The sequence below is a fragment of the Harpegnathos saltator genome, unplaced genomic scaffold, assembly GCF_003227715.2.
Source record: "Harpegnathos saltator strain DR-91 unplaced genomic scaffold, Hsal_v8.6 scaffold33, whole genome shotgun sequence".
In the NCBI taxonomy this organism is placed as follows: domain Eukaryota; kingdom Metazoa; phylum Arthropoda; class Insecta; order Hymenoptera; family Formicidae; genus Harpegnathos; species Harpegnathos saltator.
The window spans coordinates 1,241,420-1,266,888 of record NW_020230128.1 but is presented as its reverse complement, the minus strand read 5'-3'; the positions used below and the strand labels follow the sequence as shown (position 1 = coordinate 1,266,888).

Here is a 25,469-nt window from a genome sequence, read left to right as displayed (position 1 = left end):
CCACTAGAATCGAATGAGTGTGTACACAGCATCGGTCTTTGATTGTTGAATCTTTTGATAAGATTTAAAAATTCGCAGAAAAAAAAAACCGGAAAAATTGGCTCAATTGTATCCGAAAAAATGTCTGTAGGATATCGATAAGGCGTGCAATCTCATCCCGATAATGAGAATTTTTGCATTCATGTTTGGCGTGGATTACGACAACCGTTGTGAGTATGACTCCATCGGTACAAGTAAAAGGAATTTCCAAAGCAGAGTCGAATCATTCAGTACGACATACGCGTGTTCCGTACGATTTTTACCGCCATGCCTGATGAGTAGTCGGGGAAAAAACGACGGATTCCGAATGTTTCGTGCAGTGTTATTTATCAAAAAAGGCAGTACTCATTTCGTTGATTAGATCGCGGACACAATCGAATCGTAAACGCAAGTGCCGCAGGGGCGAAAAACAGAGCAAGAATAGTGCGTTGCGTTACAGGCGAGCACAAAGCCGACGACGAGTGGCGCGTCTGTGAGAACGAGTCTCCTTGGTGAGCGTGACGTAATTGTATTGATCGCGCGGAGGAAGGGCCCGAAAGTCGCGCATTCGCCATCTTGGACGAATTGTGGAAAAGAAGTTTCTGTGTCCTGTAGGCGCGGTGCGATTCTCGGAAGTGTAATCCGCGACAATCCGTGCGTTATATAGTTTTATTGGAAGTTAATCCTATTGTGAACTGGTAACCCATTTGGACGGACCAAGGTAAGTCTTTATTTCGTTGATCTGGGTTACAGCGCGAGTCCTTTTACCTACGTGGATGCTTCGCTGGATCCGACACTTTTTTCCCTCCCCCCGATAGCCTCTCGCGCTAACGCTTTCTTAGATGGGATACCGTTATCGCGGTGATTATAATAGTCTTCTCGCGGATTACCCTCGTCCGCTTTGCGGACTGGTTCGACTGGCGGAATCCAATAACTGATGCGTATTTAGATGTACGGCGGAGTTGTTGTTTTGAATTCTCGCGATTTTTGACATCGCATAGTCGCGGGGTTGGGTTTATAAGCATGACGTACGTGACTCCGCGGCTTCGTATACGCGAAATTAGTGCTCGTTTAGGCTGAACCAGGTAATGACTCGAGTTATTTCCGTTACTTTTACCTCGATTATTGTCCTGTGCGTCGTGGTTACTTTGACAGCATGACAGACAAAGCTTCTTGGACTGTTGTCTTTCCTGCTAATACGCGTTATTGATATATGACGCATTTTAACAATTCGATATTAAATTTTCATTTAATCGCAACATATTAGAACGGAATTGTTACCATCACTTTCCTGCATTGTTATTATTGTGACCAATTAGCTACATAAAGCACATGAAAGTACTTCAGATAGACTATTTTCTATTGTTACAATTATATTATAGTTCAATTTCTCATTTGATTATGTATTCTTTTGGACAAATGATGCAGAATATTTTGTTTGTTAGAGAGATTAGTATATAAGTACTTGTATTTACTCCATTAGCTTCCATATGATTATTGATGTTGAAGATGCCCTGTTCCTAAAAATACTATTGGTTATATAGTACAACAATATTGGCTCTTGTACCTGTTTAATTCTTAATAATATGATATATGTAGTTTGCAGTATAAATACTACAAGAGTTTGTCCTTTCAACAACTTCTGAGATATCATCAAGTATATCTATTACTATGCATCAATATAATTTTCATTATAATTTTTTCAAATTGTAACTTGATTATAGCAATTACAATGTTTTCGTTTTGATTTATTTGTGTTTTTAGGATAAAGACAGATAAAAACATTTACTTTTAGAGAAGTTAAACTTAAGAATTTCTGTCTTTGCAGACAAAGGGTTCGTTCTTTGGGTCTGATTAGTACTAAATGGTTGCGTGCAGACAGCATGTCTACTCTGTCAGGGATTGTGTCGAAGGGGGAGAAAGGAAAATCCAAGTTTCAATCACTAGATATCAATAGCTTGTATCGGGTGAGTAGGGTGAGTTGGCCAATTTGATTACTTTCTCTTATTAGTTTATCCAGAAGTGTTCCTATCAATAATATTTTTTATCTTAAAATTCTAGTTAATTATACAGGATAATAGAAACAATTTTTTTAATGAAAATATTTTTTAATTTTATTAGAATTTCTATATATTTATTAGCTTTCTATGTACTCAATTATATAAAATTTTATTAAAATTTTATGAGATTAATGTTTTGTGACTGAATGCATTATACCTTTTTTTTTTTCTTTAATATTTTATGAGATATTAAATATTGTATTTCAGATCGTTAAAATGTTTGTCACTATTTGTTTTTGACAAAAAATAAAAAATGAATAAGATAGGAAAATTTTTATTTGTGGTATACTTCAGTCAAACATTCCCAATCATTTTTTTTTTACATAGGGCGAATCTTTGGAACCACATCAGCAAAAAAATACATTACCACGCAAACATGGAATGCAAAGTCTTGGAAAGGTGCCTTCGGCACGGCGTCCTCCTGCTAACTTGCCCAGTCTAAAGAGTGAACATAGTAGCAGTGATCCAGCTGTTAGTCTTGTGCCAAGTGGTGGAAGTGGTTGGGCTACTACTAAAGATTCAGTATCATCGACCACTACTACTACCACAGTAGCAGCAACTCCACTCGATAACACTACTGTAAGTTCATGCAATATATCTTGTGAATAATCTTGTGATTTTATCATTTTGATATTGTGTACTGTAGTTTTATATGTTCTAGAGAATACATTTTTTAAATCTAATATTTTTCTGTCTCAGACTGTATCTTCAACAGCACAATGCGCAGCAGGGACTACTGTCTCAACATCCCTACACTCGCTATTACCGGGTCAGCAAAATGCTTCACAATCTTCGTTTCTGGACCAGTCAAACAAATCATCATGGAGCGCAATTATGAGCAGAGCAGGAGACGGTACGTGGAAGAATACATAAATTAACAATACTAACATGCAACGCGTAACACTAATTGAGGTAGAGTGTTAAAACTTTTAAATTCATTTCTCTTCGTTTCTCTCTTTTCACATGATGTTTTGATAATTCAATTTTTTGACTTATCCAATTTGTCTTTAACTTAATTCTCTGATATCTAAAAGTAGTATCCAATTTATACTCCAACAGTATCCAATTGTTCATGAACTGCAGAACAAAACAATAATTGGTTTTGCGCGTGTATGTTTCCATAAACATTCCTTACCTTGCAGGCACAGGATGTGCAGCATTATAACTTTGAATAAATTAAGAGTTGATATAATTAGTATCATATTGTGTGAAAATACACGATGTACATAATATTACATTAGCTACACACAATATTAATATAAACTAATATATATCCAAATATGTATATTTACATGAAGAAAAATGTACAAAGTAGTGGTAGCACAAAGCTACATAACGATATAACCTGTATACTCAGGATTTATGTAATATAACGATGTCGCATATAAAATTTACTTACATCAGGAAACGCGCTTGAGTTCTGCGGCATTAGACTAAAATGTCCAGAGTTGGATTGATAAAGGACACGAGTTTCAAGAGCACGATAAAGCACCGTAGTGTAAGGCGCGATAGTAATTATTTGGTATTTATAATGTACATCCTTTTAACATCCACTTCTGGACCTTGGGCATGAAGTAAAAAAGTGTGAGCGCAGCAGTGGTCGTTCGGGTGGCGCAATTAATTGATAGGTACGCCCATTGTGGCAGCAGTGGTTGGTTACGCGGGGCTCGTGGGGGGCGCGAAAGGGGGAAGAGGTGCCCTTGGACTGAGTTTCCTCGCCCACCAGTCCCCGCAGTTCCAACACGAGTTTCCCAGTCTCAGTGGACAGCCCTCTGCCTCCGTCTCCACTCAGAGCCAGACTCAACAGTCCTCAACAACATCCAATGCACTCTCAGTCGCAGTCCATCATTCGTTGCTACAGCAACAGCCATATGCCCACAACCACTCAGGTGGGGTGCTGCTTGCTTGTTGCTGCTAGATTAAAGTCCTTTTCTTTTAATTTTTATCTTTTTGCTAGTAGTGCTCTCTGTGCTTATTCCTGTGGTGGCTTTAAAGATTGCGTTCCAATTAAGTGAACACACTAGGAAAGATTGAAATCTGTATAGATCAACGTTTATATTTTCTTTTCTTCTGGTATGGTGATTATATTTCAATCACCATGCTTTCAGCCCACCCAAGATCAATGTTTGTATGATTATATCAGGTTACAAATATCTTAATGATGAAACACTGTGCAATACAGATATAGAAGAATGTGCAATTTGTGTATTTTCATATATAAACCAACAATGGGCCTGGTAAAATGAACTGAAAAAAAGATAATAGATTATTTATATGTGAGATGTTTTACAAAAGTGATTCATTCGTACATAACGACGATAACAAGTGATAGAAGAACAAATAGTCCAATTACGAGAAATACATTGTACTTCTGATAAGAATTAGAAATATAGACAGATATCAAATATTTAGTTAATCTCTAGATTAGCTATGATTCCTGCGTCAATACATATGGCTCCACGCGATCGAACTTTCTCCTAGATTAGCCTTGATTCACATATCGTTTAACTTCCGTCCGCGAGAACTTGTGAGGCTATTGTAAAAAAGATGTGGTATTTTGTCTGTGGAAAAGACTGAATGATTGCGAAAACCGTTAAATGTTTCCGCACCGAAAAACTAGTTCAATTATATAATGGCGCTCATATAGAAGCAGTCTTATTTAATTTCCTTTTTCTATCATTAATATTTCTTTCTCATGAAACTTGCTATGCGATTAGGTCATTTTTCGCGAAATATATATAAATTAAGCATTAGAAACATTAAAATTGTACGATATGTGGATAGACTTGGAACGTAAAAGTATTTGATGTTTTAACTATAATTAATGATACTGTAGTCTTCCAAATTTTCCATGTAACGTTTTATATTCTAATTTTATATTCATACATAGTTTATTATTATTTAACAAATATTAGTTTTCACGCAATATGCAAATTTTATGCACGGCATTGTTCCGTTTGTATTATATATTGTATATTCTACATAACAAACTTGCGACAAGTTATTACAAATAACTTGTGCTTCTTTTTATCGTAAGACGCTTATATCAATGTTTAAAATATCTTTATACACACGTGCAATGCGCGTGCAATTTATCTTTACGTTTATTTTACAATTGTCTGAGTACTTTATTCTCTGTGTTTTATTTATTTATTTATTTATTTTTTTTCATTCAGAATATTGCTTTTGTAAGAAGCATGTTAGTATGTACATAGGAGAGTCTCTAACGCACAGCCTGTGAAAGAAACGCGTGCGAGCATGCGTGTATCTTATTTCACTACCTGTTTCAATGTATTTTTATTCTTTTCCTGTCAGTCGATGTCATTTTCAATATAGATCTTGAAGTAGATGAGGTATTATGAATTTGTAGAGACCTGTATCTGTATGTGTGCCTGTGCGTGTGTGTGTGTAACACAATAAATATATTATGTAGGTGGCACACCAGGAGGCCAACAACAGTTGAATCGGGAGTTAAATGCGCAGTATGGCCCAGGACCAAGCTTGCGTCCACAAAGTACGTTTTCTACAATTTAATGAATCGTGAAAACGTCGAGTTCGAGTGTGTTAAGAGGGTGTATTTAATAACCTGTGACCAATTTTACAGCCGAGGGAAGCTGGATTCAAGGCGGAAGTCGTACGGCAAGCGGTGCAGCACCAGTAACACCAGCTGGTTCCGGAGGTGGGAATACTCCGGCGGGCCAGGTCCTCCCTTTGAATGTACCTGGTTCAGGAGGGCATACCCAGGAGGGACCCGGTGGAGGGCGGCAGAACTTGGCCCAATCGCCCAACATGGGCGTGGCCCAGGCAGGCCAGCATAATGCCGCGAATAATCAAGGCTCCGTACCTCCTTCCGGCTCCCATCAAATTGGGCCAAATATGCACCACTTTCGGGGACTTATCCCACCATTTGTGAGTATACGTTTCTTCATAAGAGTCCATGTGGATCTATTTCCTTTGGTGGTAAATGCAGCGGATGATCTTGATATTTTCTTTTACAGATGTATAGAGGAAATTTTCCCGGTGCATTTCCTCCGCAGTTTCCATCAAATTCTGGAGCCAATAGTCCCAGACCTAGATTCAGTCATCCTCTGGATCGACTCCCGCCTCCTCAACGCGAACGCGTGGCTGAGGAAGAGATTATAACTAGACCTATCATCAAGGAAGAAGATCTTACTCGTATGGATGATATTTCACGTGACGCAGGATGGGCCGCGCACGATGATATTGATTATAACCAAAAATTGGCCTTTAGCGACGATGAAACCGAACCAGAATCAGCAAAAACTGACGAAAAGAAAGATAAGGAGAAAAAAAGCGGCGACGACAGTGCCGTCGAGGAGAAGGAGAAGCCCAGAGACAGTCGTGACTCAAAGGAACTTCGAGATCCTCCGTCGCATCGCCCTTGGAATCAACCTTCTATGAATCGCGATTATCGTGGATCAAATGGCGCCAGTGGTGGCAGTGGCTACGTTGCCCCCTCGCAATTGCATTCTGTGCACTCTTTGCGAGGTTAGTGTATACACTTTTACGAAATAACAGAGTAATGTGTTCTATTTAGAACCGTATAATGTTTATGTCTAATCCATTGTAACATTATTAACAGGTGTCGAAGATGATGAGACGTGGAACGAAAGACGTAGACTCAAGGTCGAAGTCGCATCTGTTGTTGAACGTGCACGACAACGCAAGGAAGAAGAAGAGAAGCGTTTCCAGGAATCGACTAAACAGGCAGCAGCTAAAAAATTACAGGACTTAGAACAAAAGTTAAAGGAGAAACAGGCAAAGCACAAAGATGAGGAACGTGCACAGTCTGGCGAACCCAAAAGCTTGATTACCGCTCCTCCTGTACCTCTCCCTATACCCGAATGGGAGAGAGAAAAGGAGAATAGAGAGCGCGAAAATCGAGAGCGTGATCGAGAGCGGTCTCGCACCTCGTCCGAAGGCAAAGATGAGAAGTCTGTTGGACGCGATTCTCGCGAATCACGCGACAATTTGCGCGACGGCAGAGATCAAGGATTGGCGGATTTCCGTCAAAATGATCGACAGAGCTTCCTGCGACAACAGGATTCCGTGCGCAGTGAGCGTGAAAGAGAACGTGATCGCGATCGTGATCAGAGAGATTCGAGAGATCGCGAGCACTCGTTCTCCCGACACTTTCAGAACAACTTGCCGCCTAGATTTCAAAAACAGCAAGCTGAGAGGAGCAATGCGAATTTCAGCCGGATTTCACCCAGCGCTGAGAGATCCGCTTCTCAGTCTGTTCCGTTCTCTCAGCAGTACGATCCTGGCAGATGGCTTCATAATTACAATTCCTTGAGTAAGTTTTTATTTACAATTCGGCATTTTTAAATTGCATGAAGATTCTTCATTCTTTTACTCTAATAATCATTGTGAAACCAATTTATATTTTAGCCAATCATAATGTTAATGTTTTAATTTGATTGGAAATTTTATACAACAATGTTCCGTTTATTTTATTTGTGTATCACGATTATAACTATTATTATTAAATGCATTTAATTGATATTCTCCGTATTAATAATGAAAATTTCTACATATTCAATGAAAACTGTATTAACAGATAATGGTATGAAGCCATCCATGCCACCACAACGTCGCAGCAGAACCGACTCGGATGCGTCAGCGCCGATGGATGATGAACGACCTCCGTCTCGAGATCATCGCGGTGGTGCGCCACCAACGAGAGAAGATCGTTATCGACATTCTTCACACCGGCCGTATGAGAGTCGTAAACCAAGCGGCTACTACGACGAGTATAGCCGTAATTTCCGCGATTATGAATACGATGACAGACATCCTCGCGATTCTTGGGAACGTGAAAGACACTTCGACGATAAAGAACGCGATTCAAAGGAGAACCTGGACTCGAGAGACAGAGACAACCGGGATAATCGGGATAACCGAGATAATCGGGATAACCGAGACAGCCGGGATAATCGAGATAACCGGGACAATCGGGACAACCGAGACAATCGGGACAACCGAGACAACCGGGATAATCGAGACAACCGGGACAACCGAGATGTTCGCGATGTCAAAGACTCTCGTCCTACCAACCGTGATACTCGGGACGTGAGAGATATGCGCGACCGGGATAACAAGGAGAAAAAGGATTACGACAATTACTCAAAGGTAATAAAATTGTTCGAAATAAGTGTTCTTTGAATGTAAGACATGCTATATTTGATCGTGCTGACATTTATTTCGGCCAGTTTATTTTAATCGCGTTTGTGTTCCGTTTTGAAAAAAGGCTTTTTGTCTTCTGCAGGACTCTTTCGACGAACGAGAGCGCGAACAGAGAGAACGACCTGAGAGTTCAGAGTGGCGTGAAGAACGCAACTTGGGGCAAGACCGACAGCTCGAAGTCGGACGTCGCGACGTACCGAAAGAAGAACGCAGCGAACGTCCACAGAGACCGGACTCACGCGACAGTCGTGCCTCCAGAGAATCGAAAACATCTTTACGCGACGACGATTTACACAAATTGCGCGACTGCAATTCCTGGGTGAGCGAGATGTCGGATTACGAAGAGAAGAAACGAGATTTGTATCACGAGGAGACTAGGGAGAGAGAAAGGGAACGGGATCGTGACAGAGATAGAAGACAACCTCCTGGCCCAGTCACGAAAGAAAAGATCGAGGCGGACGAACTCAAGAGTGAGAAGCGTAATCTCACTCAACTGAAGAGAGGCAGTTCCGATCAGGAGAAGAAGGACCAGCAACCGAAGGAGATTTCTGTCGAAGCGAAAAAAGAGGCAGACGCGTGGATCAGGAAAACTGAGCGCACTTCGGAGAGCAGACCGATCGAGCGAGGTGACAATTCACCAAAAGCATGGGCAGATGCAATATCGCCGACTTTCGAGAAAGAGGAGGAGAAGATAGCGGAAGCCGCTAAGGACCTCAAGGAAAACGACGAGATTATGAAGCAAAATTCGTTGGATAAACCTGTATCGGAGAAGAGGGAGGAAACCGTAGTTGAGGATGTCAAGGAGCAGCTCAAGGACGAGAAGCGCGAGAAGAATACACGCAACAGAACTAGCAGCGGCAGTTCTAGCTCCAGAGTACGGGAAGCCCGTGGTGGACGTCAGTGGGGAGTTTTCAGCGTGTACACTCGCGGTTGGCGCGGGCCGGAAACCAGAGGTCGAAGGAGCGGTCCGCGACCCGCCGGCAAGTCCGGCTTGTCCAGCAAGAGCGGTTCCTACGGACATAGCGACTCGGAGAACAGCGCCGACGAGGTATCTGGCTCCACCGAGTCGGGCAAAGAGGACAAACGTTCGGCACGCTCGCCGAAACCGTCGCAGAAGCTCGAGAAAGAAGATCGCAATCGCGACTTGTCGAGACGCGACGAGAAGCGAAGTGGTGACTATTCACAGTCACGCAGCGAGAAGAGAACCTACGACGGGAAACCCAGTCATGAAGCCTTTGCGCCCTCGGGCGAGCCGTCTCGTCGTGGTAGAGGCGGCTTCCGCATTCGAAACACGACGACGGGCAGTCGTATGGAGGGTTACGGTCCGCCGTCCAGCAAGAGCCCATTTTCGTCGGAACGCAACGCGGACGAAAAGCATCAGCAGCAAACCTCTGGACGGCAGAACCCGCCAACGCCGACCTCGGAGAAGGAAGTCAATCTTATGCAATCCGCTTCAAGCGAGTCGGCCGATGACAAAATAATCGCCAAGCAACAAGCGCTCACGGCTGGCATCACGGGTAGGCGCAATAAATCACCGAGTCAGCAAGCTCAGCAAGCCGGTAGCAAGCAAGAGGCGAATCAGGTCGTCAACGCGCCGTCGCAGAAAGTGCAGATACGCAAGGAAGAATCACGTTCCAAGAGAACCCGTAGCGGAAGTAGAAGGGTATGTATTAGATAATTATTAAATACGTAGCGAAAAGTCGAGCTTAATATTCGAGGTCGATATAAGTGAGATCTTCTTTTATGTGTATTTCTAGAACTTGAAGAATGCATGCGACGTCTGTGGAATACAGACATTAAGGAAATTTCTCGAAAATTTGTATATTCTCTTCTTTTTTTATAGATTTACATTATCTGATTTATACTTGAGAGAAATTCTTTAAACGAGACTCACAATTTATCCCATGCGTTATGCATATATCACGTATGAGTATTACACAAGTATCTCCTATCTCAAAGATATCTTTGCGTTTCAGGGGAGGGACAATCGTTTGCGCGGCAGTAGCAGCAACGTGTCGAAGCAAACTCAGTCGGACGTGGGCAATGAGGATTGGGAAACTACGTCGGAAAATAGCGAGGAGCACGTGGAGGATCATAAGGAATCGCGTAACAGTCGCAATAAACATTTCAGCGGACGAGCTATTCAAGGCACGAACCAAAACGCCATTAGCTCGAACGCGCACTCACGCCGAAGCGAACAGTCATCGAACAACAGAGAGCAACGTGAAAAGAGTACCAAGTCTTCCAATCCGGCATCGCGAGCTCCTGGTGCGGAAAAGCGGAATCTGCAGAATGCTGGATTCAGCGCTCAGAAGAATCATACCGACAGCATCCCGCCGCTGATGCAAAACGCTCAAGTGCAGAACGGTGGAAGATCCAGAAGTCAGAGCTCGACCAACAACGGTACGATTTCGAATAAGTCAAGTAACAAGGATAGCATGGTTAATCGTATCGACGAGATCAAGCTGGCTGATCCGAACTTGGTGAATCAAGCGCTGAGCGACCTCAGCAAGAAATCCCAGACGAAGGACAAGAAGCTGATCGATCCCGAGGTCGAGACGAACAACTGCACCGAGGATGTCGCGAACGTCTCGGAGGACAAATTAGACTCCGACGGTTTCCAGGAAGTGCGGTCGAAGAAAAACGTCAAGGAATCCAGACACAGTCAAAAGGAAGAAGCGAAACCCTCTGCCAAGAGAGATAAAGAAAAAGAGCGCGAACGCGAACGCGATCGCTCCAAGACGAAGACGAACGGTTCGCAGCAGGTCTTGCAGCAGGTGCAAAATATACCACCCTTGCTCGGCCAGAATATCCCCCAGCCGGCTAACATGCCGCAGAAGCAATACGACAATAGAAACCCGAGGAATCCGAGACTCGCTCCGCGATTCCAGCGTCTGGTGAAGCAACAGCAGCAGCAGCTGTGCTCGAACGATGCGGCTGACATGAACAAACTAAATAATTCCGGTAGTAATTACGCTAAGGACTCGCCCAACAGTCCGGCGCCTCCGCCGCCGGTCAACGCATGGGACAAACCGTTCACTAGCCAATTACGCTCGAGTTCACCGTCTGCAGTTCCTACGGACATCCAATTGATGTCCGGTTTAGCAGCTCAAAATGATCACAGCCACGAAGGCAACGAGGCTAACTCCGGCCACAGTAGCCAGCGAAATTCGCCGAGCGGCGAGAAAACTAGCAAGAATCTGAAGGAGACTCTGGCGGAGAAGAACGTGTCCGACGTGTCTTCGCCGCCTGTACAGACCTTGATTTTCGAGAACACGAATTATTCCAAGACCACCAAGACAAGCGGACCTGCGGATCTGGCGGTCAAGTCGAAGTTCTCGAATCACATAAAAACGCAACAACGAGCCGAGAAACGCGCGGAAATAGAGGAAGACGGCGGTCAGGTGCAGCAGCATCAGCAACAGACGCTTTCCGTCGCGTTCTCCAACAAACCAAACGACCTGATAAAGGATAAGAATCAAGAACCTATCCAGATGCCGTTGTCGTTCAACAAGAATGAAGACAACGCCGACATGAAGTTGGATTTCACGTTCGACTCCGACCTCTCGCAATTGACAGAGGACAAGAGCAAGAGCCTCGGTATGGCACGCTCCATGCACATGGCTGGTGGCCAAAGCACAATATCGCCGTCGACCGCGGAGCTCAACCTCAAGATCGCGTCTGTGAAAAAGGTCTGGGAAAATGCACCTCCGATGCCGACTGTGGTGGAACATGAAGATGGTAGCGTGGTCAGTAGCGCGACCAGCTTCCCGCAGGCGTTCGAGAGCGGCGACGTCGACGACAGTTACAGCCCGCACCAGCAGTACAGTCAGAATAATATGAAAAGTGAAATTACAACGTCCACGAACGTGTGCAAGGTGAGGGAATTATTTCGCGATTATTCGTTATCATGTTATGTCTCGTGCATGCGATGAAATTGTTGCAACATCTTAAGTTATAGTGTATTATTCACTTGCTATTATCATTTATTATTGCTATTACCGTTATCATATTTCATTAGCTTTTTTGTAAGAAAAGTGAGTTTTTCCTCTCGTTTCAGAACTTTTACCTAATACCTAATAAATTTGATTATCGTTATCTTCACCGTTATCATTATTACTATTATCACGTGTCATTCTTTTTTTTTCTTTTCTTTTTTATTATTCACTACAAGACAAATATATGAAGAGGAGGAACATTGAGAATATACCAGTCTGCATTTTTCATTAAATTCTTCAAGCAGATTTGAATATTTTTATTTGCGCAAAATGAATATTTTTTTAAGAATGGCTGTGACAATGACATGTATATATATATATGTATATAGTAATTAAATATTGAAATACCATGTCCCTTGTGGGAAGACGCTGACTCTTTGCCTGATGCGCAGCTGGTTCCCCCGCAGGTGAAGCCGCAGCAACAGTCGTCAGGCAGCAGTGGCACGCAACCAGGATCTACTGTGCCCGGACCGAGTCCTATTGGAGCCGGTCAGAGTCCTATCGGCCACCCACCCGTTAGTCTTCAAGGTCCTTTAAGTCCGCCTCCGTTCAATTCCACAGGCCAGCCTTCACACATTAATTATCAAGTGCGTTACATATTTTTATCGTTTATGTTGTTTTATCCAACTGAATTGCGACGTTGGCAGAATATTGAAAGAAACGATCTGTTTTGTCTTGTTCCTAGGAATTCCCGCAATATCCTGGCTCACAAGCGGCGCAGTATGGCAGCATGTCGGCTATACCATCGCCACCGGCTGTGTTGTTTAACACAGGTTCAGGGCAACTGCCGGCGCAAGCAGGCGGTTTATACGGAGCTTTCCAATTGGATCAGAGCAGATCGCCGTTTACACAGTATCCGCCTTATGCTCCGTCTCTACAAAGCTCATTTAGCCAGCAAAACGTGTACTTGCAGCAGCCACCACCACCTCCGCCTCATGCGCCGAATGCTCCCACACCGGAGATGTACCAGAGCAATTTGTCACAGTATCGTATCGTACGTAAATTTTTATTTTCTTTTTGTTATCTTTTTGTGCAATAACGATTTTGCTTATATCACGATACAAATTATGTTACAACGAAATTAATATATTTCTTTGTTTCGATAAAACTAGAATTTTTCATTTATTTCGACAGACTGCAGCAGCTGCCCCACCATTTGGGCAGAACCAACAACTTAGTAACAATCCCAATACGGTACTTATCAGTTCGTCGTCAAATTCTCTAATGTCAGCCAGCGTGAAGCCCTCTTCTCAGCCTATTGGAGCTATTGGAACTAAAGCGCCACATTTCCAAACCCCATCGGCTCCTCAACCAAATCAGGTGAGGTTTCGCTAGCGATATTTTATGACAAATCCTGTAGAGTCTACAAGTAGAATAGATAGAAATGATAGAAGGCCATTTCTCGCCTTGTTTTTCAGTTGACTTACATACCGTACGACCCGAATCAAGTGCTCAGTGTAAGCGGCAGTTACATGGGCAATTCGCAATTAGTGCAGAGGCCCGGTCCAAACGTTCAAGCGTCTGCCAATAGTTACTACAGCGCTACATCTGCGGGTAAATTCGATGTTTCATTATAAATATATACATACAAGTTATTATACGCATGCAGAGTGGTTTAATGTTTATTTTCCTCCGTAATTGTGGTATTTCCAGATGTGTTTCCGGGGTCGCAAACGGGTTTCTATCAATCCGGCGGCGCCACCCAGCAAACCGGAACGCATTACGGTCTGCAAGGGTTCGGTCAACACAGTCAAAGTTTGGCAACGGGTAGTGCAACTCCAGTTGGTCTGCAGAATTATGGCCCAGGATTCTTATCGAGTTCCGGATTGCAAATAGCCGCGGCGGCTCAGCAATTTCGCAATCCTACCGGTGGTTTACCGGGGCCAGGGAATGCAGCACCCACGTTTCTAAGTAAGCACCAGCCGCAGGAGCAACCTCGGCAATTGAAGAGCCCATCGGGCAATCAACAGGATGTGCTCGCTTCAGTTTTTAGTTCGAGTGAGTGTATTATTAGTTTCGGAACTAGAACTTGAAACGAACGGTGAAAAAATTGTTTAATAACGAATTGTTTTACGTAACGTAATGCGTTATACTGAGTCAATATTTCATTTATAGCTCCTCAAATACCGTCACCTAAATCGAGGAATTGTAAACAACAATCCTCGTCACAACAACCACAACCGAGCCCTACGCAACATCACAAATATCCACAATATCAGGGCGTTAGTCAGTCTGCTCTGGTAAGCAGCTACAGTAACTACGTATGTACCATTTATTCATTAAAATTATCTCGTTATTATTAAAATATATGCATATGACTTTCCGAGTTAGATTGTACACATAACGTAAAGAATTTTTCTAAAATAGAAGAAAAAATTCAAATTATACGACATTTATACTGTCTCCAATATCATATATAAATATACTATAACTATTGCGACAAGAATTTTTAGTGAAAAATGTGTGTGAGATGTATGTGTGTATTTTTCATTTAAAATAGTTACTGTATATGGAATAACAACAGAAAAGTGTGAATTTTGTCATCTAATAAAAAATACATAATTTCATGATTTACTATTGAACATATGTCTGCAGGTTTTGCAACAAAATGTGCGTGGAATGGGTATGCCACCTCGTGCAGGTCTTCAACAGTCACAGCAACGTTATCCACCCCCTATACAACGACCTGTGGTACCATTTGCGCCAGGTCCAAACCCAAATAATCCCACGCAACAGCAACCTACTTGTATGCCAACACAGCAGCAGCAGCAGGCTCAAATCAACCGTCACAGGCCGAATTTACATCAACAACAACAGCAACAACAGCAACGCAACATGAAGATGCAACAACAATATTACTCACCGCAAGGTAAATAAAGATAAAAAGAAGATAATAAGAAAAGCGAAGCTATAAAAATATATATATATGTATATAATGTTTATAAAGCTTATAAACTAATGCTGATTAATTAAAAAATGACAAATATTTGTTTTTCTTTGTAGGAAACGTCAAAATGGATTCAAATGACAAAACTGATAACCACAATGACAAAATGAACGATGGTCCTTCTGGAACACAAACCGGAGCTAACAAATCTAATGTGAACCAGCAAGATAGTGATAACAATAAGGAAGAAGTGAATCAGCAAAACGAGTGAACGAGTGAATATAGGTGAAGGTGAACACACTTGTTCTTCCATTTGTGGAAAAACATCTTTCCTCGATTAAACATTTGATATAATCTCATCGACAAGGGCAAAGACTAACGTGCTTGTTTTTCGTGAAAGAGAAAGCGCGCGATGTCACATGATAAAATTCGTTTAACTGCGAAATCACGTGCTTACATATTCAACTAGCAGTTAAATAGATTAAAAAAAATCTGATTTTTATGCTGTATCGAAGGAAAGAATTTATAGGAAGGTAACATTATTTATACGCACTTCCTATTCTTTAGCTATAACGGCATAAACTTTTCGTTTCTGTGAATTCGAAAAGATGTTTATTAAGCATTTCCACCATATATTAAATAATATTCGAATATACGTGAACATATTTAAGAATAATAACAGCAGAGTTAATTACGAGCGTGGATACCGCTACAAGAAAGCTTGGGGAAGTGACATAACGAAATTGTCGCGTTACGTTTGAAAACTTGACTCAAGGAAAAAACGTGCCGTCGTCGAATGGAATGATGAATCGATGAATTACAGAGACGAAAGTCGTTAATAAAGAAATGTTCTTCTGTATTGATGTATGATAAGGAGTTTACGTTCCGTGGAGTTTACGTATCTGTGGAAAGTGAGTGCACAGACTTTATTATATATATGCATATATATCTCTCTGTACCCAGATCAGGATCAGTTTGCAGCAAGATGATAATGCACGTCCTAAGACGCACGGCGCACGTTTTCTTGATCACGTCGCAAGGAAGATTAAGAGAGAGAGAGAGAGAGAGAGAGAGAGAGAGAGAGAGAGAGAGAGAGAGAGAGAAAATGAGTGAGAGGAAGCAGTTAAAATGAAAGGATATTATGGTTATCGTAATTTCATAATGTTGTAACGGAGGAACTAATGAAACATGCGGCGGTATAAATATCCCCCTGTTTATCCGAACAATAAGGGAACGAAAACGACACCTACCGATTGTGAACATACGAATCTACGCATACCTATGTCGCACCTATGTATCGCGACAAGGGAAAGCTATGTATATTGATCGTTTTGTCGATGATGCGAGGTCATGACGAAACTTGTGCGACAGAATAGAAAACTGTTGTTTATAGGTATCGCACAAATCATCATGATCTAGCTTTATTCACGACGAGTATCAATCATTAAAAATATATAATATAAGATAATGCTTGTGAAGCGCGCGCGTGAAAAGCCATTACACGGATAAACTAACGTTCGGGAACTTTTCACGCTTAGACAGATTATGTTGGACAACAATCGCAATCTATACCTATCACAACGTATGAAAAGAAAAAAAGAATGAAAATTGTATATTCTCTGCTTTCGTTGCAGTTAAAGCTTTGTTATAAAGATAAAGCCCATGAAAATAAATAGTAGTATTCACAGGAGACTATCGTTGCCCGATTTATTGAGCAAAGATAGCGTGGCCATGCCCATCTCGCCCGGTTTTCGAGAGAAATCTGGGCGCTGTTGAGATAATAGGATGTTAACCGTCAACAAAAACACAATATACTGCCAGTCGTACCGACGACCACTATCCTTGAATTCTGAGAATTTTTCATGTCGTATTCGTGATATGTCTGTGTGAATAGTGAAACATATATTAGAAGAAGAGACATTTAACACACCCATACGTAGGCTTGTTAAAAATTTAACACACTTAAATGAATTTAGGATATATCGACTAGAGAAAAGATAAGGTTACGATTATCCCTTTTATCCTGATAACTTTTCTCCGAAGCGTTGAGAATTTAAAGAAAATTACTAAAAAAAGAAGAAAAAATTAATATAATGTAAATCAACATGACAAAGTCACGATACATGAATTAGAAACATGGCTGCAATTCTTTTGTTGTCACAAAGATAGATTTAATTCTTGATAAAGTCTCTCCGAGTGGCATGTGGGCAACACATACAATATTTTAGAAAAGAAAAAATGCTGTTGCAGTCTCAAAGATTACTGAATTAGTAGTAAATGCTTCTCTCTTATGTTATCATCTTAATTTTCTGGTACTCGCTTAACATACTCTTATCGCTAAATATAATACATAATTTATCGCTAAATACGGTATAAGTATACTATAATTAATTCTGCCACCAGTATGGTTATCAAGAACACAATAAAATACGTGTTTTATGTGATCCATTGACATTTTGTTTGAAACTAAGATTCAGGGTGTTTGCATCTTTAAAAACATTCTCACTTTTGGTGTTACTTCAGTGACTGGCTATATTAAATAATAGATGTACGCGAGTACTGGAGAATCGAGTTCTATCGTAAGCATTATCACCGCGATCGCTATTACCACTTCGATCATTAGCATCACCAACAGTTGGATCATTATCAGCAGCATTGTAACAGCAGCAGTAGTGTAGAAGTAGAAGTAGCAGTGGTAATAGTTGGTGTTTGCAGACTAAGCGCGGTTGTAATAATGATAGTATTAATAATAATAACTGTAGTGATAGTGATAGTAGTAATAGCAACAATTGCAACAGCAGTGATTTTTGTGATAATACTCGTCTCTCCCGGTGTTTTTTTTTTTTTTTTTTTCTTTTAAATTTTCTTTTGAAAATTTCTGATTTTTATCGATGTTTTTATTGATAGTCTTATTATTTTCTTTTTATCCAATAAATGCATCTTCAACGATGTACACAATATATCAATACTGTTACCTATAACTATTACTATTGTTATTATAATTTACCGCTATTGTCGTCATATAATCTTTGTTATTATATTATATATATTGTTTTAACTTGTATTATTACACTTGTGTACTATTTTTTTCGCTACTGCTATTATAATTTGTTGTAATGTTACTATTATTAATATTGCTAACATAGTTATTATTATTAGTACTGTGTTACTATCATCATCATCACCATTATCGATGTCATCATTATTTACTAGTACTACTAAATTATATTATTACTCTGGTTAGTACTATCACTATTATTATTATTATTATTATTATTATTATTATTATTTTTGTGGCTGCTGCTATTACTATTATTACTTGATATCTACTACTACATACTGTTACTACTACTATTACTATCATCTTCTATTATTACTACAACTACCACCGCTGCAACAACTTTATCACTATTACTATTAGTACGACTGCTACTACATATTTATATTATTATTTTAATTATTTTTATTACAACTATTATAATTATGGTTATTAATGCACGTGTACACTCAATGGATGATGACGATGAAGAATAGGATAAAAAGAGTAAGTAAATGGATAAGTATGTTAAATTGTATGGGTATGTCTCATAGGGTACTCGACAAATTTTATTAAAGATATTAAAATCTCTGTTTAATAACATCTATTATCTAGCTTAACTGCGACGTGATGGATTTTGTTGATGTCACAGCTGATGGTCTGTTGTATTACAACAATCGCTTGTAAAGACAAAAATACTTTAATATTTAAATAATTATGATATGGCCTTATGTTATAATTTATAAGAATGTGATATATATTTATGCAATATCGTATTTATGATCCTTTCGTGTCTTTGTGCTTTTCTTTTTGTTTGATAAACAGCGGAAGTATTAATACTCTAATATTTGCATTTAAGATTGTTATTAATGATGACATGAATTGTTAGTATTTTATTATATAAAGACAAAATTATAAAATAAAATGTTATATGTTTCTTGTAGACATTTAATATTTTAAGTATTAACACGAAAGAGAAAGCTTAAAAGTAATACGACAGACCTATCGCAGGCCGTCTGTAATTATACCGATCTGTAGTTAGAAATATGACGAACACTACTTATACATTTACGTGCTAAAACGTGAAAATAAAATAGTAAACGGCAATTTGCTACTATTAATTTGTGCAGTTAGTTGATACAACCCAACAAATTTGTGTAGGTGAGGAGAGATTAATAAAAAGCTTTAATAATAAAGGAGTGCAAAGTGGTGTAAAATTATATTTTTATGAAAGGTTGTAAACTAATTCTTAAAATTGCAGATTATTAATTATTATTCAATCTAGCTTTAATACATGCTAATTTAATAGTGACAATATTATCTGATAACGATCATGATTAATATTATAGTATTTGCACAACAAATGTGCATAATGCATAAAAATCATATGATAATAAATACATGAAATATATATTATTATGTTTGGAATGAAACAACTTGGACTAAAAGAAAATAATACAGTAAAATGTAACTAGGTTTTTAAAATACAAGTCACATTTGTATCTGAAAAATTATATTGATATGATGTATATGCAATACAGAGATTTTATAAACATAAGAATACATAATATAATTGCAAAATTTAACACAATTATACTACAACATTATGTTATCTTAACAACAACAAACTTTTCGTATAAAAATATATAATTGAGTTGCAAACTATTTGAGTAATTCTAACGTAAATATGGCATATTTCTGAAGCATACACATGGAGCTTGAAGAAGCATTTGTGCAGTTGGAGAAACATGGGACTACAAACCTGAAGAACTGAAGAGATGTATAAGTAAATTAGTATAAACTATATATAAATAACAATATATTAGTATAAAAATATATATTAAAAAAATTACTGTGTATAATTTAGTTAGAATTCAATATTTCTTTAAATATCAGAATAATACTTTAATCTTTCAAATAACAAATAAGATGTCGACATTTATTGCTATAATTATATGATTGTTTATATTTCCCTGTATATCTTCTTTATTTGCGCATTTAGAAGGCGTTAATAATATTCTATTGCAATTTTTACTGGTTTTTAATGATTACGTCACACGTGTACCATCTCGTACCATATATTTCAAAAAAGTATAGCAAAGAGAGATATTCGTACGAACATACCTCTATTCAAATGTCAGAGGTGATTCTGTTTCGTGTGCAAATGTTAATATTAAATCGACTTGATTCATTTAACTTAAATAAGACGTAGAGAGCAGTGTTAATTTTAATGGTTATCGGTGTGTCGAAAATAGTCGACAACTGTCAGTATCAATTGTTGTGTCTTTCATCGCGAGTTATAAATCAAGTGGAACTATTTATGCTTCTCAATTTTGTGATATCTAGGATGTTTTTCAACATTTCTTTCCTACAATTAACTCAATTGTCAACCTAAAACAACGTCTGCATGTTGATTAACTAATGGGGAACGAGAAAAGTGCCCTACGTGGGCTCGAAATCGAAGACAAGCCTGTTGAGGTTACGGACTATTGGATGCATTATGATGCGAGTGTACAGGACTCGAGTCTTCAAAAACTATCCATATTCATTAGTGAACCATCCTTACATTTTACTGCAACATTTGGAAGACCATCACCGTTAGAACGAGCAGCGAAAGTAAATTTTTGTTTGTTCGTTTAAATAGAATTGAAATATACGACTAACCCTATATACTCCACTTGAAAGAATAAAGCAAATGAATATTTTTAAAATTAATAATTCTATAAAGCAAAAGTCTCATATCTCTTATAATAAATAGATTTTTCTTTATGTATAATAATAAATGATGACCTATATAGCCTATATGAATTATAGAAAGAAATATGTTAAAGGTAGGTTATTCACGATGCTTTGTTTCAGAATTTCATGTTATATCGGCATCCCTGTATTTTGAAGTATATCTCCTCATGGAATAAAGGCAGCAAGTTCTTCCTTGCTACAGAAGAAGCTAGGCCATTAATACAAGTGATTGAGAAGCAAAATATACTACAAATATGTATTGGCTTGCATAGTATCTTGCGAGCTTTAATATTCCTACACGAGACTGCATTAGCATCACATAATAATATATGCAGCAGCTCTATTTATGTTACCGCGGAAGGATATTGGAAATTGGGTGGATTAGAATGCCTGTGTAAATTCACAGATACAACATCGACATACTACCAAAGAATAAGAAGTTACAGATACGAAAGAGGTATATCGCCAAATGAAGATATAGCTGACTTAGCTAAGACTGCTAATCTTACTGCAATTGATTCATATGCATTTGGAGTGCTGGTGGAAGATATTCTAAAAAATTCACAAACTATAGGTATATGCAGAAACTGAATAAACTATAGGCATGAATATATTGTAAACATAATTATAGTAGTACAAAATACTTCAAATTTTGCATGAAATGATTCTAGATGAGACACCAAATCTGTTGGAATTTAGTGAATTTTGTAAAAAAAATCTGCAGAATCCAGATGCGTGTTTAAGAAGTAGCGTACTGAATGTATTGCAACATTCTTTCTTCACTCATGAGTTTATAAGAATACACGCATTCCTGGAAGAATTGCCATTGAAAACTGATGTAGAAAGAGAAGAATTTTTCACGTGAGGAATTCAAAAGAAAATATATAAATATTGTCTAGAATATAGAATATGTAAAACATAAAAGATTCTGTATAGGACGTTAAGACAGCAATTGCAGATGTATCCCGAGGCTGTAGTTGCCGAACAACTCGGCAGAGTGCTTCTCTCCAGAATGGTCTTGTTGGACAGTACTGCTCAAGTAAAACTTTTACCTTTCATCTTTAAACCCAAAGGTAAGAGAATATTTATATTATATTTATAAGATTTGAATTATCCTTGTTAGAGTAGCTTATTGATACATCTTATTTCACATAAGAAATCTAACAAAACGTTCACTGTTTGCAGATGAGAAGAATGACTTAGAAACTAGTCTATTCACAGTCTCTACTTTTAAAAGTATTTTAGTACCAAGGCTTTTGCAAATGTTCTGCATTCGAGATGTATCTATTCGTCTGTTGCTGTTGTCCCATTTTAATTCGTTCGTACATGTGTTCGACATGGATGAGCTGAAAAGCCACATTCTTCCTGAATTACTCGTCGGTATAAAAGATACCAATGACGAACTCGTTTGTGCCACATTAAGGGCGTTGGCTGACATTGTGCCGATTTTGGGTGCAGCGACAGTTATCGGTGGTAACAGGGGAAAACTGTTTACGGACGGTCGACCAAACAAGATGATGAATAACCGGAGTAAAAATCTTGGCGATATTAGGAAAGTTTTGACGTTAAGTAAGGAAATACAGAACGTTTACGTGAATATAGATGAGAATAATGTGCATTTATCAGAAAGACCATCGCCAGATGGTGGTGAAGATAAGAGAGAAAAAGAATTTCCATTTGTCGAGGAAGAATGCACCTGGTCAGATTGGGAGGCACAAGAAACAGTTGGAAACAGTCACAGTTATGTAGAAGTACCTCTGGATACCGTGCAGACAGAACAGCAGAACAATACCGGTGACGCAGACTTATCTTCGCCCGTATCGGAATCATCAAACGCGAAGAAGACAAATTATACAAAGAAACTGATAATTTCGGACATTACAGAGCTTGACATAAAAAACTCGAAAACAATAAAATATCCGAAGGAGGAATTTGATTTTTTTACGGATATGGAGCCTGTGATAAAGAAAACGCAGATTCTACACATTGAGGAGACAGAGGAGTCGCCAAAAAATATGTTCGATGTAAAAACATCAGGTGTTACCTTAGAGGAGCACGATGACAATGGGTGGGGAGAAGATTTAAGTGATTTAAGTATAGAAGATGCTCATGACTCTACAATATAAGTTATCATGTAAAAAAAGAAAAGAAAAAAAGAGAAATGCCCGTTTAGGCGCTTAAACTTTTGTAAGATCTCAAACGATTAGGCGCTAAGAAATTTTTGTAAAATTTCGAGCTTATTGTTGATGTTGCACAAAAATGACTGATAAGCTCATTTAGTTGTATTCATCTTTATTAACGTCCAATCAGTATGTGTGAATATTGATTATTCCATGTATATCATCGCAAAGTATTTTTAATAAATATAAATATATATATATATATATACACACACACATATGCACGCATATGTGTGTGCATATATACATATATGCATACACATATGTATGTGTGTATGTATTAAAATTGAATATTTCAATATTTATTTTTTATACAAAAATCTTATGAGTGAACCTCATGAGTGAACATTATCTGTTTATTAAGATTTTAATAAACAAATAATTGTTTTATGTAGATTTTTCTCTATATGCAGTATTTAAACAATTAAAATCACTATTTCTTATTTAAGAGAATATAACATTAATTATATGAATGATTCATTCATTGGTAACCTCTGAGAATAAGTATTTGGATATCAGAAGACTTGGAGATAAAACCAATTTCTGGATAATCAATATTTTTTTAGATAAGTGAAATAACAAGAAGAGACATTGATGCACTTGTGATATGAGATAAGTGAATTCAGATCGCCGTTAGTAAAACCGTCCTCCCCTCCTGCCATCATAATTCAAATCGCTCAAGTCAGCCGAGTACACATGTGCTCCTCAGCAGGACGTATCAGAATGTATCGGAACGCTTGTGATTGCGCATCGTGTGGAATGTTAACTTTCATTCGAGACTATTGTTTTCAGTATTGCGATTCGCGAATATCAGTAACCGTCGATCGCAGATATACAGCTGATTCCATCGACCACTGATTGATCTCACGTTCAGTATACATCCTAAATTCCTAACCTACGCGCACAATCGTCGCGTGCATCCCGTCTCCATCTAAAGCCGAGCTTCGAGACCAGTTTAATTCCGGTAAGTTCGTATCTCCGGCGACATAATTCTGGAAAGGAAGATGACAGACAACGTGGACGGAGTGTTAGACGAGGAGCAATGGCAACTCGAGGCACAGGCGGTGATCAACGACGTGAAGACGCACGTACGAAATATAAAAGTGTCCGAACGGCTGATCAACACCAACAAAGTCATCTATCTCAACTTGACCACTTTGGAGGGTTTACGGTTGTGCATCGAACTGTCGGCTTCTGGTTTCACTATCGTTGGCAATCGCCACGACGACACATCAAATATGGGTAATGAACATTTCGAGACGCCGTACAGTTTGCTGGAGTATGTCAGTCCGCGTTACAGGGAATCTTTCGGCTTGTCATTGTTAAACAAACTGAAGGAGTGGAAGGAGCAGCAAGATCAAGAATAAAACTTGGACGTGTTGGGGCATTAGGAGAATAGATACTGTATTCAAGGATCTGTCTTTCAATGTGGGCTATGATCAACCTTGCAGTTGATTGAACTGTTTATATATAGAGCTCTTTACGTTTTCTTATGTAATAATAAAAACCTTACAATAAAAGTATAATTTTTTATAACTTTGTTATATTTAATGAGCAAGACAAATGCAGAGAAATGTATAATTACTTGTGACATAGTTTTGCGTTATTGCGAGTAAGTTGACATTTTTTTCCTCATACGACGAACTCGTATATTTCTATCGCTTTCCGTGAAGCAATTTTCTGATGTTCTTAGTCTATAATCAGTGACCTTACAGAACGTACGTTACATTACGCAGTGACGTTTATTTATCGTCTCAATATCCTTCAACGTACTCGGAACATAATTTCATACTTAAATATTCGTAATGAAAACATGAAAAAAATATATTTCGTCATGTGAGAAATATCAGCCGCAGCAAGCAAAATAACATTTAGATTCTATATAGCGTAACTTGGTTATTTTCTAAAGAATATTATAAGCACCCCGACTATTTGCATTTTCAAAAAAATATCTTTGCAATTCAAATTTTAGTATCGTATGTAAACATTTCCTTATCATGAGACTTAAGTCCATAGCTGTGATGAATTCTACTTTTGTGTGTTATGGACGCATAAAAAGCAGTTTTATTTACATTATCCCGTATCTATTATCTTGAACAAAAATACAAGTCTTTTCAATATGCCTCTCTAACATGAAGAAACGAAAACCTGGCTAAATTATACCATTGTTACGTCGCGTGCTCTTTACTGCACCCTTCGTGAAGTCTGTTCATTTCGTGTGGCGAATCGTTCTCGGAAATCGATCGTACACCCCTTGCATTTTCCTTCCTATCCGTAATGCTCGCATTTCTACGAAAGCAATCTCGTAATTGGAGTAATAATGAAATTTTTGTGTTCGTTATC

General features: G+C 38.8%; 3 protein-coding genes across 11 annotated transcripts; all 3 read left to right on the top strand.

Annotated features, from left to right (window-relative positions):
- Positions 1-269: 269 nt before the first annotated feature.
- On the top strand, positions 270-17,710 carry nocte (no circadian temperature entrainment). 9 transcript variants are annotated; one of them, XM_025300198.1, is made up of 20 exons: positions 270-739; positions 1,847-1,985; positions 2,406-2,657; positions 2,778-2,931; positions 3,707-3,967; positions 5,512-5,592; positions 5,683-5,987; positions 6,077-6,587; positions 6,682-7,395; positions 7,660-8,231; positions 8,368-9,948; positions 10,262-12,163; positions 12,676-12,870; positions 12,969-13,277; positions 13,418-13,603; positions 13,702-13,837; positions 13,937-14,281; positions 14,399-14,544; positions 14,879-15,152; positions 15,287-17,710. In XM_025300198.1, exons 2-20 carry the CDS (start codon positions 1,902-1,904, stop codon positions 15,439-15,441), a joined length of 8,163 nt encoding a protein of 2,720 aa, XP_025155983.1. In that variant the 5' UTR covers positions 270-739; positions 1,847-1,901; the 3' UTR covers positions 15,442-17,710. The 9 variants fall into 9 exon arrangements, with proteins under 9 accessions (XP_025155983.1, XP_025155986.1, XP_025155982.1 ...); XM_025300201.1 differs by having other exon boundaries at positions 1,847-1,994; positions 14,399-14,523; XM_025300197.1 differs by having other exon boundaries at positions 1,847-1,994.
- Positions 17,711-20,299: 2,589 nt separating this feature from the next.
- LOC105184402 (protein-associating with the carboxyl-terminal domain of ezrin) lies at positions 20,300-23,170 on the top strand. Its single transcript, XM_011143167.3, has 5 exons — positions 20,300-20,823; positions 21,067-21,520; positions 21,618-21,807; positions 21,883-22,019; positions 22,132-23,170. The coding sequence occupies exons 1-5, from the start codon at positions 20,629-20,631 to the stop codon at positions 23,070-23,072; spliced, it is 1,917 nt and encodes a 638-aa protein (XP_011141469.2). The 5' UTR covers positions 20,300-20,628; the 3' UTR covers positions 23,073-23,170.
- Positions 23,171-24,130: 960 nt separating this feature from the next.
- On the top strand, positions 24,131-24,493 carry LOC105184403 (GSK3-beta interaction protein). Its single transcript, XM_011143171.3, has one exon. It carries the CDS (start codon positions 24,131-24,133, stop codon positions 24,491-24,493), a length of 363 nt encoding a protein of 120 aa, XP_011141473.1.
- Positions 24,494-25,469: the final 976 nt, after the last annotated feature.

Excerpts from the sequence above, each read along its gene's own strand:
- LOC105184403 (XM_011143171.3), top strand. The coding sequence starts at position 24,131 with ATGACAGACAACGTGGACGGAGTGTTAGACGAGGAGCAATGGCAACTC.
- nocte (XM_025300197.1), top strand. The coding sequence starts at position 1,902 with ATGTCTACTCTGTCAGGGATTGTGTCGAAGGGGGAGAAAGGAAAATCC. Across the intron at positions 7,396-7,659 it reads TCATAATTACAATTCCTTGA|ATAATGGTATGAAGCCATCC; the intron begins GTAAGTTTTTAT and ends CTGTATTAACAG. Across the intron at positions 14,545-14,878 it reads TAAGCAGCTACAGTAACTAC|GTTTTGCAACAAAATGTGCG; the intron begins GTATGTACCATT and ends ATATGTCTGCAG.
- LOC105184402 (XM_011143167.3), top strand. The coding sequence starts at position 20,629 with ATGGGGAACGAGAAAAGTGCCCTACGTGGGCTCGAAATCGAAGACAAG. Across the intron at positions 21,808-21,882 it reads GAAAGAGAAGAATTTTTCAC|GACGTTAAGACAGCAATTGC; the intron begins GTGAGGAATTCA and ends GATTCTGTATAG. Across the intron at positions 22,020-22,131 it reads TTTCATCTTTAAACCCAAAG|ATGAGAAGAATGACTTAGAA; the intron begins GTAAGAGAATAT and ends CACTGTTTGCAG.